Source organism: Lithobates pipiens, unplaced genomic scaffold (genome assembly GCF_037356315.1).
Source record: "Lithobates pipiens isolate NorthernLeopardFrog02 unplaced genomic scaffold, aLitPip1_a1.2 Scaffold_13, whole genome shotgun sequence".
NCBI classification, from domain to species: domain Eukaryota; kingdom Metazoa; phylum Chordata; class Amphibia; order Anura; family Ranidae; genus Lithobates; species Lithobates pipiens.
The window spans coordinates 249191097-249209450 of NW_027507718.1; the positions used below are offsets into that span (position 1 = coordinate 249191097).

At 43.2% G+C, this 18354-nt stretch overlaps 1 protein-coding gene across 3 annotated transcripts in view; it reads left to right on the forward strand.

The window, feature by feature from the left end:
* NUP54 (nucleoporin 54) overlaps positions 1-17012 on the forward strand; it is a 54407-nt gene extending 37395 nt beyond the window's left edge. For all 3 annotated transcript variants that reach the window (XM_077476505.1, XM_077476506.1, XM_077476507.1), the window contains 7 exons: positions 333-529; positions 1590-1644; positions 1947-2040; positions 2127-2234; positions 5630-5749; positions 13741-13851; positions 16426-17012. In XM_077476505.1, the coding sequence (XP_077332631.1) occupies positions 333-529; positions 1590-1644; positions 1947-2040; positions 2127-2234; positions 5630-5749; positions 13741-13851; positions 16426-16554 (814 nt within the window). In that variant the 3' untranslated portion in view covers positions 16555-17012. The remainder of the gene's footprint in view (positions 1-332; positions 530-1589; positions 1645-1946; positions 2041-2126; positions 2235-5629; positions 5750-13740; positions 13852-16425) is intronic.
* Positions 17013-18354: the final 1342 nt, after the last annotated feature.

Genomic DNA, 18354 nt, shown 5'->3' on the forward strand with positions numbered 1-18354 from the left:
CTGGGAGTAGGAGGAGTTATCCTGGGCTGGCATTGAATTTTGTTTACCAGTACCCAATCATGTAATTGGCAGTAGAACAGTTGAGTTTAAGACTTCCTGTGTCTCTAAATGGACTCCAAGAAAATGATTTTATGGTGAGTATAACAATATTATGTTTAATGGATAAGTGGCCTCTCTGGCCAATGCATGAAATTTTATTTTGCCGTTTTCAGCTGCCAGGCAAATTTTCTATTTCTTAAAATACACTATATGTGCAATCTGTGTATAAAAAAAATAGTAAATTTAAGTTTAGTCATAGTGCTTAATGCGTTTCAATGATTTTGTCCTACTAGAACAGAAGTTGTCATATACGTTGTGGAGCGTTCACCAAATGGAACGTCCAGAAGAGTCCCGTCCAGTTCTTTACAAGCCTACTTTGAGCAAGCCAATGTAAAAGCCAATTTTCAGCAGCTGGGAGTTGCATTAACCATGGCCAGAATAGAGCTGTCCCCAGCACAAATAAAGCAGCTACTGCAGAACCCTCCTGCAGGTAAAGCATTTTGTACCATGTGACAGTGTTTAGTGTTGCAGTGTATATTTGGAAATCTGTGGCATCCTGTTCATTTATGGTTTTTCCATAGCAAGGCTCTAACTTAAGTGACAGGAACTCGAACTGTAAACTCTGCATTTAAATTGTTCTTGAAATTAACTGGTGATGGTATCTGTAATGAAGTTATGGCTGCTGATGTAGGGGGTCAGTAGGACACTGGGTGTCCTGATGTAGGTGAACCCTGCTAAGACCCCTCAGCCAGCAGTCATCTTGTGGGTTGATTTGTGGGAGTTGCCTGTGCTAGTGTGGTGTGGCTGCATAGGTGGTCATAGGGAATGTAGACAAAAATGTCCACCTTGCCGATTGCCTATGCCACTGATATCTTGCATACTTTTTGCTGATTTTAAATATCAATATCACTAATATACGCCAGGAAAGAAATAGAATGTTTTATAAAGGAAGGCCATGGACACGTTGGACAAGAACCAAACGTACCAACAATGTGGGAAATATATTTAATAGAAACTGTGCTCTTATTTATATAAAGGTGGTAGTAAAGCCCTTGTAATGATTTTTACTTGCATGTAAGCTTATAGTAAAGCATATCTGTAGGTACAGTAAATATTTCCTAAACGTGCACCCTTTAGCAGATATTTATTTTAGCAGCACTGTTGTCACATGTGCATGCACACTGAGCTGTCAATGGATGAAATGCCGTCCTTAGAGTGCCATGCCACGGGAGTGATGGCTGAGTTGAGATGACAGTTAAATGACCGCAGCCTGCGAATCCGGAAGAAGGACCAGGTGAAGATGATACCCCCAGGAGCTGTGACAGCGCTTTGCTGGAGGGCTTTGTTTTCAGGAAAGTCTTACATAATGTGCTAGTATGCAATGCATACTAGCACATTATACTCCAAAGTTGCAGGGAGAAGAATTTTGTTGTCTTTTTTGCAGTTTACTACCTCTTTAAAGATTGAAAGGGGAATGTTTTGAAGTGGTCTATTTATAAGTCTTTGCCCTGAGTGACTTTTTTTTTTTTTTTTTTTCTTTTCTTTTCAAGGTGTGGATCGTAATATTTGGGAACAAGCAAAAATGGACAATCCTGATTCGGAGAGGTGAGTACTTGTCATTGGGTTGCTTTCAGGCCACAGATGTGTGCTATAATCTGTCAACAAATGCAATATCTCGGATGTTACATGCAATAGGAAGACCACTGAGTTATGAGGCTGGGGTGTCAACTTTTTTTTTAAATTTCTTCCAATTCTGGCAGGACTATGTCAAATAACATAGTCAAACTTTGCTTATGTGTATGAGTATTTTAGCAAATACAAAGAAAACCTTTCATTTCCATGTGTAAGTCAGCATTTTCTCATTTTTTTTTATTTATTTTTTTTTATTATTTTTTTTTTTTTTTCAGGCTGATCCCTGTTGCAATGGTTGGCTTCAAAGAGCTACTTAGAAGACTTAAAGTTCAAGATCAGATGACAAAACTGCACCAGAGTAGACTAGATGTAAGCTTAATTACATATTTCTCCACTTTAAAGAGGGATCATATATATAAAAATTAAGTGTCTGGTTTTTTGTTTTGTTTTTTCAGATGATCTCTGATGACATAAGTGAACTGCAAAAAAATCAGGCAACAACAGTGGCTAAGCTTGCACAGTACAAAAGGAAATTACTGGAGCTTTCCCACAGAGTTCTTCAGGTATGCTTAATTTCTTTATTTATAGCGAGAGCTGTGTTCAGAGAACTTCAAAATGATCTGATCTTAGGATTGTAATAATGTAGGTTTAATGCTATAAGTGCCTACATGGCTGCCATCCAGACTTTCTGCTGTTTACTATGGGTACCAGGCAGCTTGGACTTTGGAAAAAAACTCAAATATTTTTAGCTTAATATAACAAACATGTCATTCTCACCTTCTCTGAGCAATGGATTTGCACAGTCAGCCTCCTCCTCTCGGGTCCCCTGACTGCTCCAGGCTCCTCTTCACTCCTGAGCCATACTGTGTGCACGTGTGTGTGCGCGCGTGTGTGTGGATGCAGTACGGCTCGGCTCCCATTTGCAGGATTTGACTGACAGCAGCAGGAGCCAATGGCCCCTGCTGCTGCCTGAGTCCCTGTGAGAAGAGAGAGAAAGGGTAGAGAATTGCAGCCGGGCACAACGCTAGATCACTGACTGAGTCAGGTAAGTGTTTTTGGGGGGGAGACAGGAAAATAGTGAGGTGTTTTTTTTTTGTTTTTGTTTTTTGTTTTTTTTGTTTTTATCTTCTCTCTTTTTTATATATTTTTTTTTTTTTTAACCTTCATGCAGGGAATGCTTGAAGGTAAAAACACTAAGGCTTTACATCCACTTTAAAGTGGACCTAAACCTTCCTATCCTTTTCAGCCAAGTAAGCTGCCATGTTTCCTCCTCATTGATATGAAACTGCCACGGTGCTGCACATATGTCATCAGCCATTTGATGGCTTGACAGTTTTTTGAGTGCACAAGCATATGACAGCATGTCGGGAATATGACTTTTTTTTAAAACTGTTAAACTGATGGGTTTAGTTCCGCTTTAACCACTTATGGCAGCAGCTAGCTGCCATAACCCTGGTATCCTCTTATTCAGGAGGTGGTCCGCTTTTGGATAACTAGATTCTGCGGTGGATTCGCCGCAAGATCCCTTTTATCTGCGGTGGGAGAGGGCCCTCCACCACTTACCGGCGCCTATCGGGCTCTTCTTCCTGTTAGGCATGGAGACGAGTGAGGGAAAGATGGGGCCCCCACTCATCTCCATATCAATGCAGAGTGGAAGCAACGTCAAATCATCACTTGCGCCCATAGCTCTTAACCACTTAAGGACCGCCTCCTGCACATATACGTCGGCAGAATGGCACAGCTGGGCCCAAGCATGTAACGGTACGTTGCTCTTTAAGTGCCCAGCCCTGGGTCGGGTGCGCGCCGGCGGCGGCGCACTCCCGACCTTGTCCTGAGCTCCGTGGCGGTGGGACCAGCGGGCCCGATCGCCGCTGGTGTCCCGCGATCGGGTCACAGAGCTGAAGAACGAGGCGAGATCTGTGTAAACAAACCTCTCCCCGTTCTTCCTACTGTGGCTGTCACCGATCGTCTGTTCCCTTTTATAGGGAAAGACTGTCAGTGACGTCACATGCCAGGCCAAGCCCCCTACAATAAAAAAAAAACCTCATAACGTCATACATAACACCTACACTGCCCCCTAGTGGTTAACTCCTTCACTGGCATTGCCATTTACACAGGAATCAGTGCATTTAAATAGCACTGATTGCTGTATAAATGACAATGGTCCCAAAAATGTCTGTCTGCCGTAATGTCGCAGTCGCAATAAAAATCGCAGATCGCCGCCATTACTAAAAAAAAAAAATAAGTAAAAATGCCATAAAACTATCTACTATTTTGTAAACGCTATAACTTTTGCGCAAACCAAACAATCGCTAATTGTGATTTATTTATTTTTACCAAAAAATATGTAGAACAATATGTATTGGCCTAAACTGAGGGAATTTTTTTTTTTTTTATATATATATATTTGTGGGGAAAAAAAAGACGCCAATTTTTTTTGGGAGCCACGTCACAGGACCGCGCAATTGTCAGTTAAAGCGACACAGTGCCGAATCGCAAAAAGGAGCTTGGTCCTTTGGCTGCAAATTGGTCCGGAGCTTAAGTGGTTAAAGGGCCTTGGTGTGAATACGAGATCTGAGGTCCTTTTGACCCCAGATCTCATATATTTAAGAGCTCCTGTCATGCTTTTTATTCCAAAAAAGTGTTCCCCCCCCCCCCCCAAAAGTGTACTTGTAAGATCACTGCACAAATATGGTGTGGCAAAGTATTGCAACGACTGTTTTATTCTCTAGGGTGTTGGAACCCCCAAACATTATATATATATATATATATTATATAATTTTCTAGCAAAACGTTTTTTTTTGTTTTTTTTTTTACTTGTAAATACCAAATCTCAGAAGCTTGGTCCTTAATTGGTTAACATCTCATCCTCTTGTCTGCCTGACACATGTCAATGACCCAGGTTCTTCTCTGGTCCCTGCAGTAACCTCAGATCATGTATAATTGTTAGATTGCAGCTTCCTTGGCTGTAAAGGATAGGAGGGTTTATGTTTGCTTTAAGACTCGGCAGTACCTAAAAATAGAGCGCAACTGAGCATGTGCTGAGTAAGAAAGTGTATTACTGGATTTTATACCTTGAAAAGGCACCAGCCTGACGTGATCTAGCAGGACTTAATTTTATGACTAAAGTTTCACTTTAACTGTGTGGGCTCCAAAATCATGCTTCCCTTTTAGCTCAATTAATGGCTCATTCACTTGGGGTGGTTTACTACAGGCCCAGTGCAGGTCCCAGTTTTCCCTCTGCGGGGACGCACAGGCGTTGCGTGCTTCCCCGTGCAGGCATCCCATTCACTTGTCACACACCGCTGTAAAGACACAGCTGCTGTGTCCTAATATGACATGCAGGAGAGTGCGGGTGTGGGTCCGTGAAGGCATACAAGCTGTATTTGGGGGTCCCACACTAAAACCTGAATGTTACATTAGGACATGTATCAATAGAAATTAGTAGGATGAAAATATGGGATGCATGCAACACATGTGCATCTCCATGCCAGGAAAACATGGACCTGCATGGGGCCCACAGTAAAGTGCCCTGTGTGATCAAACCCTCAGTGAGCCAACTGATGACCCAAGGATGTGGGACTTCTGACTTCACTTGCTGCATGCTTGATCCAGATCAGTGATTAGTTGGGTAGTGAGTGTCTATCTAAAAGACTGAACTTCAGCCATCCATACAGTTGATCTGCACTGACTTAAGGGTACTTCTAATCTGCCAAGCTTCTCCACTAGTGGCAGGTCTACAGGCAGTTATGCCTAGTAATATGAAAAGTATAGTGCTCCTACTTGTTCTGTATCCTTGCAAAAACCTAAAAAATTTAATGTAACCAAACGTGTATTTTCTTGTGCTAAGCTTCAGAAGGCTGGCAAGGATGCATATGGTTTTTATTTAACTAATTGGTGTCGCTGCTTTAGCAGTGAATTAACTTGCATATCTTACTAATGTTCTCACCATCAAAAGGTTTTAATAAAACAAGAAATTCAGCGAAAAAGTGGATTTGCAATTCAAGCAGAAGAGGAACATCTGCGTGTACAGCTAGATACTATCCAGAGTGAACTTAATGCTCCTACACAGTTCAAGGTACGTTTTGTGATAGGTTTAGAATTGTATACTTTCCTTTTTAGTTGCTTTTATATTAGTAGCTTCTTGATGTGATTAAGGCAAGGTGAGTTCATTAAAATCAGAATAAACTTGAACTGTGCTAGTACTGTGGCATTGGGTTCATTAACTTTAAAGATTAAGTGCACTCACAAACAGACCTAATGTATAGACATGTCACAGTATGGACAGATGAGAGTAGTCTCTCTTGGATCTGTTGCAAAGAACCGGTGATGCCAGAAGAAGACCAGGTGATGTAAGAAACATACATTATATACATTATGTTTGAGTACAATCATTGCCAATTTAATAAAAAAAATAAAAAAAATTCTTTTTGAGAATGGCCTAGGTCTGTGTGCCCTTTTATAAATATTCTTCAGTTCTAAGGATACCTATTGTCCTGAGGAGGGCAGGAAGGCCATTGGCATTGAAAAGGTGTCTACACTATACATCCCTATTAAGGATGAGCTCTGGCATGTTCAAGTCCACGTGCCCTCTCCTGCCAGGAAGCTGAATCTTTGCAGTGCTAATCGCAGTAAATAAGATGTTTCTCGATCCGCGGCTGCACAGATTGAGCACTGTCTCGCTTCCTGTGATTAGCGATGCAGAGTGTCGGCTTCCTGGCGGGCACATAGAGCTCAGGCATGTTCGCAAGTCTTTCTTTTACTCCCTATACCTACCACCCAAGCACAGGATGGATGTTCTGTGAACTAAACGATCCCTCCCACAGATATATATTTATATATAATTTTTTTTTTTTTTTTTTTTACCAAGATCCAACAGCTGCCGCCAGGGCCGCTGATAAGCCAGTAAGACTGGCCCTGTTGTACCGGGCCTGGCCACCAGGGGGGGGCCCAGGCAATATAAACAGGGATGAAAGAATGCATAGTAACTAATAAAAAAAAAAAAAGTGTAGCCCTCCCCTTCTTCAGCCCGTTCACCTTTAACTGTAAACAATGCTGGAGTGGGGCTGAATGGGGGAGAGCCAGGAGGGAGACACAAGGAGGTATGACTACAGCAATACAAGTTCTGCAGGAAACAGGATCGTCTGGAGCACAGTTACACGTAACTGGCTGGCTGCAGTGTCTTCCGTGGGATTAGCCAGTGTACAGGTTATCGTTCAGCCTCCCCTCCCTCTTGTCTTGCTGGTTACTTTTTTTTTTTATCTGCCTAACCTGACCTGCACATTGTCTGATCACACTGATAAGATTCCTGGAAGACTCTGTAGCAGCTTTTAACCATTTCAGCTTATAATCAACTATTTAGCCAGAGCTCTGTGTGCTGCACAGATTGTTTGATATTTTAATTCTTTTTTGGAGAAGGATTTACTTCTAAATCAGGCTAGAAGCTTCACAGACCCATTAACTGGTTACTGTCCTCAGTAATCCTGACCAGTTCACTGTTTGTAAGAAAATTAGTATTTTGGAAATTGTATGTGAAGCTGTCTTCTGTCACTTGGTTGTACTTTCAAAGGAAAATCACTGACTTGATCTTGCAGAGGTGGTTTAAATAGAGTGGATCAGCCCTGTGATACTATATACTTGTACACTGGGTTCAGCCATAAACGGAGTCTCTGACCATCTCCTGAATCAATCATGTCTGCGATCCCTAACCATCTCCTGTACTATGTCTGCAGTCTCTGATCATCTCCTGTACCATGTCTGCAGTCTCTGATCATCTCCTGTACCATGTCTGCAGTCTCTGATCATCTCCTGTACCATGTCTGCAGTCTCTGATCATCTCCTGTACTATGTCTGCAGTCTCTGATCATCTCCTGTACCATGTCTGCAGTCTCTGATCATCTCCTGTATTATGTATGCAATCCCTAACTGTCTCCTGTACTATGTCTGCAGTCTCTGATCATCTCCTGTACCATGTCTGCAGTCTCTGATCATCTCCTGTACCATGTCTGCAGTCTCTGATCATCTCCTGTACCATGTCTGCAGTCTCTGATCATCTTCTGTACCATGTCTGCAGTCTCTGATCATCTTCTGTACCATGTCTGCAGTCTCTGATCATCTCCTGTACTATGTCTGCAGTCTCTGACCCTCTCCTGTACTATGTCTGCAGTCTCTGATCATCTCCTGTACCATGTCTGCAGTCTCTGATCATCTCCTGTACCATGTCTGCAGTCTCTGATCATCTCCTGTACCATGTCTGCAGTCTCTGATCATCTCCTGTACCATGTCTGCAGTCTCTGATCATCTCCTGTACCATGTCTGCAGTCTCTGATCATCTCCTGTACTATGTCTGCAGTCTCCGATCATCTCCTGTACTATGTCTGCAGTCTCTGATCATCTCCTATAGTATGTATGCAGTCTCTGACCATCTCCTGTACTATGTCTGCAGTCTCTGACCCTCTCCTGTACTATGTCTGCAGTCTCTGATCATCTCCTGTACTATGTATCCAGTCTCTGACCATCTCCTCTACTATGTCTACAGTCTCTGATCATCTCCTGTACTATGTCTGCAGTCTCTGACCATCTCCTGTGGTATGTCTGCAGTCTCTGACCATCTCCTGTGGAATGTCTGCAGTCTCTGATCATCTCCTGTAGTATGTCTGCAGTCTCTGATCATCTCCTGTACTATGTATCCAGTCTCTGACCATCTCCTCTACTATGTCTACAGTCTCTGATCATCTCCTGTACTATGTCTGCAGTCTCTGATCATCTCCTGTGGTATGTCTGCAGTCTCTGACCATCTCCTGTGGAATGTCTGCAGTCTCTGACCATCTCCTGTACTATATCTGCAGTCTCTGACCATCTGGGGAGGGGTGGGGCTGGAGGAGGGACCAGGGGAGAAAACAGGGTGGAGCTGAAGGGGGCCCCGTCAGGTAGGCTGTACGGGGCCCCATGATTTCTATCAGCGGCCCTGGCTGCCGCATCCGTTTACATTCTGTGGCAAATGACTACCCCCTCCTGGTGCTTCTTCCCATTACAGTCCCATAGAATTTTAGCCAGGAGAGGGAGCCTTTCTTTGCAGGGTTTAATTTCTTCCCACCCAGCCTATTGAAATATGACAGACAGGACCAGTCACAGCCCACCTGTACCATGTGATTTTTAGCTATGGCCAATCAGTTAATCACAATAATAAACACTGAATACTTTTCATTCAGCAGAATGAATGCGTAGAACTGTAAAATTCAGTTACCGTATATACTCGAGTATAAGCCGAGATTTTCAGCCTCTTTTTTGAGGCTGAAAGTGCCCCCCTCGGCTTATACTCGAGTCATCGCTGTCTGCCTGCTCGATCAGCGTGTCGAGCAGACAGACAGCGGACATTCTACCCTTCAAACGCCGCGCCTCCGCCTTCGCCTGTGATAGGCGGAACACTGAATTTCCCAGCAGCCTGTGTTCCGCCTATCACGGACATCGTCTCATCCTCGTACTACGGACGAGGATGAGACGATGTCCGTGATAGGCGGAACACAGGCTGCTGGGAAATTCAGTGTTCCGCCTATCACAGGCGAAGGCGGAGGCGCGGCTTTTGAATTTTACAATGGCCGCCGAGGCGCCGACGAAGAGCGGCGATCCTGGCAAGGCACGGGACGGAGGCAAGGCACGACACGGGACGGAGGCAAGGCACGACACGGGACGGAGGCAAGGCACGACACGGGACGGAGGCAAGGCACGACACGGGACGGAGGCAAGGCACGACACGGGACGGAGGCAAGGCACGACACGGGACGGAGGCAAGGCACGACACGGGACGGAGGCAAGGCACGACACGGGACGGAGGCAAGGCACGACACGGGACGGAGGCAAGGCACGACACGGGACGGAGGCAAGGCACGACACGGGACGGAGGCAAGGCACGACACGGGACGGAGGCAAGGCACGACACGGGACGGAGGCAAGGCACGACACGGGACGGAGGCAAGGCACGACACGGGACGGAGGCAAGGCACGACACGGGACGGAGGCAAGGCACGGCACGGGACGGAGGCAAGGCACGGCACGGGACGGAGGCAAGGCACGGCACGGGACGGAGGCAAGGCACGGCACGGCACGGGACGGAGGCAAGGCACGGCACGGCAAGGCACGGGACGGAGGCAAGGCACGGCACGGCAAGGCACGGGACGGAGGCAAGGCACGGCACGGGACGGAGGCAAGGGACACAGGTAGGCTGGACACACACACACACACACACACACACACACACACACACACACACACACACACACACACACACACACACACACACACACACACACACACACACACAGGGATGGATGGATGGAGACACACACACACAGGGATGGATGGATGGAGACACACACACACAGGGATGGATGGATGGAGACACACACACACAGGGATGGATGGATGGATGGACACACACACACACACAGGGATGGATGGATGGATGGACACACACACACACACAGGGATGGATGGATGGATGGACACACACACACACACAGGGATGGATGGACGGATGGACACACACACACACACAGGGATGGATGGACGGATGGACACACACACACACAGGGATGGACGGACACACAGGGATGGACGGACACACACACAGGGATGGACAGGCATGTCTCGCCCTCGGCTTATACACGAGTCAATAAGTTTGCCAGTTTTTTTGGGGGTAAATTGGGGGCCTCGGCTTATATTCGGGTCGGCCTATACTCGAGTATATACGGTATAAGCAATCTGTATATAATAAAAAATCCTGATCACCTCTCCAGAGTAAGTGTTACTATGGTAACACTGCATTGCTCTGGTCACTGTATGTAAAAAAAAAAAAAAAAAAAAAATACACACGCACATGTTTGGAGAATTGCAATTTTCACAGTCAGCTGCATTTGTTTTTCTTATGGAAATTTTGCATATACTCCAGAATGTTATGAAGAGTGGTCAGATAAATTGTGATTAATTGCAAGTCCCTCTTTGCCATGAAAATGAACTTGCTCCCATTAACCATTTCCACTGCATCCGTGAAGAGTGCTTCAGGGAGCCAAGAAAGTCCAGCAAGCGCCAGAACCATCTCCTACAGTTGATTCAGTTGTGGCATCAGAGCACCACCAGTGCAAAGCTTGCTCAAAAATGTCAGTAGGCGCATCTGCACACACAGTGAGGCAAAGACTTTTGGTGGATGGCCTGGTGTCAAGAAGGCCAGCAAAGAAACCATTTCTCTCCAGGAAAAACATCAGGCACAGACTGATATTCTGCAAAGGGTACAGAGATTGGACTTCGGAAGACTGGGGTAAAGTCATCTCTGTTGAATCTCCTTTCTGATTGTTTTGAGGCATCCAGGAAAAACTACCTCAGCCAAGGGAGTGGGCTCACTCACAATTTTGCCTAAGGCCTCTTTCACACGGGGCGGATCAGTAATGATCGCTCCGTTGTCCCCGCTGAGCCGGCTGCGGACAGGGCGGTCTCCGCACACTGTGCGGGGACCGCCCTGTCAGCTCTCCACTCTCCTCTATGGGGATCGGATGAGCACGGACTGTGTTCATCCGATCCGCTCTGCTGACGGATAGAAAAATAGGATTTTCCTCCGTCTGCAGAATCGACTGTTGCGGAGGCAGAGGAAATCGGGTGTCTGCGGATGTTCATCCGCAGACACCCGCTATCCCATAGGGATGAATGTATGCCCGTATTTCATCCGCAAACGGATGGATGAAATACGGACATATCATCCGCATGTGTGAAAGGGGCCTTAGAATGCAGCCATGACTAAAGAATGGTGCAAGTAATTATCACTAATAAACATATGATAATGTACCATCGTCCTGTCATTTTTGAAAAACAAGCAGTAGAAAGTTTGAGGAAAGTCTGGACTTTTATGGTACCGTAAAGACTCGCATATGCAATTGTATAAAAATATATACATCTATTAAGACAAAAGCATGATTAAAATGGCACGACTGCTTCTTCGGGAGTATGCTTCAGCAGATATTATGTGTAGATATCTCTATAAGGGGATATCTATCTATCTATCTATCTATCTATCTATCTATCTATCTATCTATCTATCTATCTATCTATCTATCTATCTATCTATCTATCTATCTATCTATCTATCTATCTATCTATCTATCTATCTATCTCTCTCCCTCCCCCTCTCTCTCCCTCTCCCCCCCCCCTCTCTCTCCCTCTCCCCCCCTCTCTCTCTCTCCCTCTCCCCCCCTCTCTCTCTAGCACCTCTCTCTCACCTCTCTCTCTAGCACCTCTCTCTCACCTCTCTCTCTAGCACCTCTCTCTCACCTCTCTCTCTAGCACCTCTCTCTCACCTCTCTCTCTAGCACTAGACCTCCTCTGTAATTCTAACCTGGTAACCGTGAAAAAAATGTAAAGCATCGCCTATGGAGATTTTTGGGTACCAAATTTTGTCACCATTCCCGAGTGCGTGCAATTAAAAAGCGTGACATGTTTGGTATCTATTTACTTGGCGTAACATCATCTTTCACATTATACAAAAAAATTGGGCTTACTTTACTGTTTAATTTTTTTTTTAAATCCAGGAAAAAAAAAATTTTGCATTTAAAACACTGCTGCATAAATACCGTGTGACATAAAATATTGCAACAATCGCCAATTTATTCTCTAGAATATATATATATATATATATATATATATATATATATTATAATAATAATAATAATAATATATTTTTATGTGTGTGGGTTCTAAGTAATTTTCTAGCAGAAAATGTGGATTTGATCTAAACACCAAATGTCAGAAATGGGCTTAGTCATGAAATGGTTAATCACTGCTTTTTTTATATATATATCCTCCCATCTCCCATGACTTTTGTAAAAATAACCCAAATAAGCGTATATTTGGTCTATGTGGAATTCTTGTCTACAAGATATGGTACAAATCATTAAAAATTGATCACGCCTGTCTAATTTCTTCAGGCCCTGAAATGTCAGGCCAGTACAAACCCCCCCCAAATGACCCTTTTTGTTAAGTAGACAGTCCAAGGTATTTAGCAAAACTGATGGTGAGTTTTTTTTTTTTTTTTGTTTTTTTTTTTTTTTTTCCTACAATTCTTGTGAAAATACTTTTATTTTTTACACACAATTGTCATAAGTTATTTCTCACACACAGCATAAGCATTCATCCAATTACACCCCAAAATACATTCTGCTACTCCTCCCGAGTATGCCCATACCACATGTGAGACTTTTCCACAGCCTGGCCACACACAGAGGCCTAACATTCAGGGAGCACCATCGAGTGTGTAGGAACATAAATTACACATAGAATATCCTGACCTACCTATTAACACTTTTGAGGATCCTGGAGCACCAGAACAGTGGAATTGCCCACAAAATAACCCCATTTTAAAAAGCAAACACCCCAACGTGTATTTTATGAAGCATGGGCTGCAGATGGGTACTCGGGATCTGGTAGACCCGACGATCATGGACATTCCTGGGTGCGTGCCATTCTGGAAGGACGTCAACGTATGCCATCCCAGAGTTATCCGAACGTGCTGTAGCAGTCATTCAGCTATGGCTTGGTGGGCAAGTCGTTTAGTATGCTTTCAGTTAATCAATTTTGTCTGGTTAGCATTTTGATTTATCATCCACTGTTTGGAGTAAAAGACCATCTGATTTAGCTGTAATCTATTCCGAACACAATTTTTAGGTAGGCCCTTAACAACTTTGTGAAATTTTCTTGTCTTGAAAGCTCGAGTCTACAATGAAATGTAAATCTATGGCCAGCTTTTGCTTGTGCCATTGGCTTCCTGTCCTTGAAGAACCTAAAAAAAATTTGCAGACCTTTGCTTTTAATGCTGGATCTGCTTTCATTTGCTTGTCTGGGGTCTCAAATACTCATACTGAAGCCAGGCAACCAGCATTTGTAGGAGAATGCCAGCAGTGGCATTTCACATCGCTCAGTACAGATGTGCATCAGGATACTACTTTAGCCTCTGATTCACTGCTAATGCTAACATCTGGTCTGTTTAGCATATTCATACTGTAACCACGGCTGCATTTTATTTTTTAGGGTAGACTTAATGAACTAATGTCACAAATTAGAATGCAGAACCACTTTGGAGCAGTGAGATCAGAAGAAAATTACTATGTAGACTCGGATCTATTGAGAGAAATCAAGCAGGTAAGGTGTTTTTTTTTTTTTTTATTTTTTTTTTTTTATCCCCTTCCAAAATGTAGGGCTTTTGCAAGTCAGGCTGTTGCATAGGAAAATCTAGGTCAAATGCAGAAAATAAATTGAGGGGGAGAAAGCCACAGTCTTGAACAAATGTACATGGCAACCAGTCAGCATATCATAATTTTTTTGTTTTTATGCTTAACTGAAAAAGCTGAAGATAAAAATTGTAAACAGTGTGTGTGTGTGTGTGTGTGTGTTTGTGTGTGTGTGTGTTTGTGTGTGTTTGTGTGTGTGTGTTTGTTTGTGTGTTTGTGTGTTTGTGTGTGTGTTTGTGTGTGTGTGTGTGTGTGTGTGTGTGTGCCAGTACCCTATGGTGGAAGATTTCTGTAAGGAAAGGTAAGAACCTGATCATAAATACCCTGATGGTTCCCATGGATGAGGTTTCTGTGTTTTAAGGACCCTTTCAACAAGAAGTTTTAAAGTCCTCTTTAACGTATTTAGTGGGTTCTGACATGCAGCCTTCTATTGCTGCAGTAGGGTCTGCCAGGCTCTGTTGGCCCCAAGGGTATGGCTAAGGAACCCCCTGTGCTTTTGTGGCTGGGGGATTCTCCATTTTCCTTGGCTTCATGATGGTGTGTAGATAGATAGATAGTATTCATTCTATGGCTGAAGTGTTGGTCAGCCAAGCTTTAACAAAAAAAAAAAAAAAAAAAAAAAAAAATATATATATATATATATATATATTTTTTTTTTTTTTTTTTCTCATACTTACCTAGGTGGATATAGCGTCGGTCAGATGCTGCATCTGTTCCTTGGCGCCTCTAACACAGAATTGAGCAATGAAACTGCCGATTGCTTGATTCTTGCAGCTCCCCGAGCAGAGAGCTGCTGACTGTCAGTAACAGCTCTCTGCTTTGCTCCCTCCTCGCTCACTGGAGGGCTGTAGTGTGGAGGGGGGCAGGAGCAGCTAGTTTAGGCTCTCAGCGGCTTGCTGAGAGGCTGAGCCGGGTGTCGGTCCAGGGACCCAGGCGGATCCTGACTCCATGGTTGTGATGACATGGAGCCTAGACCGACATAACTGCACTCCTGTGATCCATAGGAGAAGTGCATCCAAATGAGCTTTGGCTGTACTTCTCCTTTAAGTACATTACCAGACCCTCCCTTCTGTGTCTTGTATTGCTTGCTACAAAACTGAAGGTGTGATGAGAGTAGGATGGGTTATGCAGAGCTAAGTTTTCAGCTTTGCTTTTTCCAGTGTTCAATAAATTGGGGGTGGAGGATAACCTATTGATCTAAGAACTAGCTAATCCTGAGTTTGACTTGCCTGTAAAATTACTTTCTTGAAGTATAATATCCTATTACCTTAACAGCACTGTACAGGACACAAGGCTTGTTTTCTTAGACCATGGGTTATATGCAGACTGTTTTCTGGCGATTTGGACACTGGCAATAAAACTTGCTAGGGTGCTGCTCTTGCATGTTCATGTGACTCCACCCCAAGCCAAAGACATGCAGGTAGGTTAATTGGTTTCCGTTTAAAGTTGGCCCTAGTATATGAATGGGGACCTTGGATTGTGGGCCCCTTGAGGGTAGGGACTGGTGTAAGTGTACAGGGATAGGGACAATTGTAGACACTCACTCAGGTTGAACTAGATGGACTGGTGTCTTTATTCAACCTTACTAACTATGAAACCACTATGAAACCACTGTATGAGATTCCTGGTTTTTGATTAGGTAGTTGTACTTGGGTAATAGACCTTTTTTTTTCTCTGCAGAAGCTTTTTCCTTTTTAGCCCTTCATTTTTTTTTCTGTTGACAGTTCTTTCAAGATCTGACTGCTTGTTGCCCGTGCTAGCTAGCAGTTTCCGTATTGGTACTTCTCTTTTAGACCTTTGAGAACTGTACCTGTGTGGAGTTGGATGTAATGTGTTTTGGACACTGGATCCTTTCTGAGGTGCTCACCTTGGTACAAAGTGCAGGTTGCTATACAGGTCCAGGGCTGTGGTCCATCACTGATTCCCAGACCCTGTAAACCCTTTTGGGGTATGCCCTTAACGAGTGAAGCCTGGTCCCCTAATGGACCCAGCAATGTTAAGGCAAGACAGGGATCCCTGTATTTTGGGACTAGTTTCTGGCTTGTAATGGACAACCCACGGTGCTTCACACACAATGCAAATGCGTAGCTGAAGAAATGGGGAGTTATTCTTTGTGTAACTCCCTGTTGTAATTGTATGTAATGGTTTTTGGTTCAATATCAACTTATTTTTAAATATGGTGCCCCCCCCCCATCCCCTATCCCCTGACTCCTTATTGCTCGCATTAAAACAAGTCTCACAAAGTAGGTGGGGTTAAATGAGCGGGCACTAAGGGCCAGCCCTAGCAAGTTTTTTGCCAGTGACTAATCACTTGAAGGTAGCCTGCATATATGGTCCATGACTACAAGCGCTATAATTTTTTTCTCGTTGTGAAATCATTGGTACCTGTATTTACATAATCGTAAAATTGGGAGATTTGGTTTATGTGATATGTTAATTGCAATGCATAATTTCTCCTTTTTTTTTTCTTTTTTTTTATCCTTAGCACTTAAAACAGCAACAGGAAGGACTGAGCCATATAACTGGTATCATCAAGGATGATCTGGAAGACATCAAATTGATTGAACAAGGGTTGAGCGATAATGTTCATATACGTGGCGGAATGTTCAGCTGACTTGTGAAAAAAAACACACCCTTAGATTCCAGCCACAGTATGGACTGCAAACATTTGAACAGCTCCAGGCCGGCTGATTACAATATGTTACTGTAAACACTGTAGATCATTTCCTATCTTCTGTTTTCACAGTTAAGAACAGAAAATTAGTTTTTCAGATAAAATGGCAAGTATTCAAACACTGAAATATTTAAGTGCATGCACTGCGGTTAAAGGCAAGAAACCTAAAAAAATGTGATCATCTTGCAAGGAATTTGACTTAAACCTTAAACCTACTTCAGCAGGATATTGGAGTACCAGTGACATTCAAATGTGACAAATGCAGCAGCTAGTGGTATGCTAAAAAAACATTCAGCACTGCAAAATTCCTTTCCATTACCACAGCTTTTTTATTCTTCATATTAACTATTGGATCTTATTAGGATCTCTGACGAATGAATAAATATTTTTCTTATTTACTCTTGGATGGTTTTGTTTTCTTTGTGTGTGTTTTTTCTTCTTCAGATATTACATTTTTGTGATTGGCGAGTTTTGTGTTTTTTTTTTTTTTTTTTTTCTCTCTGGAGTTCCAATGTGTAGTAAAGGGAATTTAAACTCTCATATACCCAGTGAAGTAAACCACCTCAGATGAGACACAGGGATGAAACAAATCCTACATAAGTTTTTATATTTATATCTGCTGTCTTTCCCCTTCTATATTTTTTAGCATTCTTACATAATGTTAAAGAATTTTTTTTCTTCCTGTTCAGCAGGAGTGGATTATTGGCATACAGCCATGACAGCTGATTGGAGAAAAGGCACATGCCCTCACTCCACATGGGCAAAGACTTGCAGAGCTGTGCTTTGATTCAAGCAGCTCTCTGTTACTCTATTTATAGCAAACCCCCAAGACACAAACTTTAAACTGCTTTAATCTTCTGTGTCAAGAACTTGTCAGAAGTTATCAGGCTGATAACTGAGCTACAGGACAGAAGAAACACATCGGACTCAGTGCTTTGGAGAGAGATTAGAAAACACTACAGATATGTGCCAAGCTCAAATTACATGTATCGGGTTTACATCCACTTTAATTGGCTGAAGTTTGAAGTGGATAGAGGATGGATTAGATGCCAGGGATCTATTTCCTTTACTTGCTTTGTTGATGCCCAGCTGCCTCATGACCTGTTTTTTTCTGAAGCTATTAAAATTCATTTCACCAGTAATATGTATGGTTGGATGTGAGGGAGATCATGCAGGGATCTGGTGTAATGTATTTCTGCTTCTAAACCTAGAGACATCTATAAAAATTACAGCTACCTCTAAACAGTACTGCTTTAGCTGAATCTCCAGCTTTTCTGATGGACTAAGCTTAGTAAATCTTGCCCTCCTACTGCCTTGTGCACATTCCTAATGACCAGCAAGGCAGCCCTTCATATTGATGAGACAATAGAAAAATATGTGAGTTGGTGGCAAGCTCCAATATATTCTATATAATGGGGATTTGCCTTCCAGAAAAGCCAGGGATTCACCTGCAACATTTCAGATAATAGAGGCTGCTGCAGCTGTGTGGTGCCTGCATCAACTTTATTTTTTTATGGAAAACTCCACTTTCATTAAAATATATCAAATTCAGTTGGTATACAGGTAATTTTTTGTATCCATTCTATGAAAGATGGCCTTTTCTGTCTTAACCACTTAAAGTGAATGTAAACCCCCCCCCCTTTTTTTTTTATTTTTTATTTTTTGGCTTGTCACTTATACAGTATATAGGATTTTAATACCATCTGCCCAGTCTGGCCAGCTCTGAGCAGTCCTTTATTT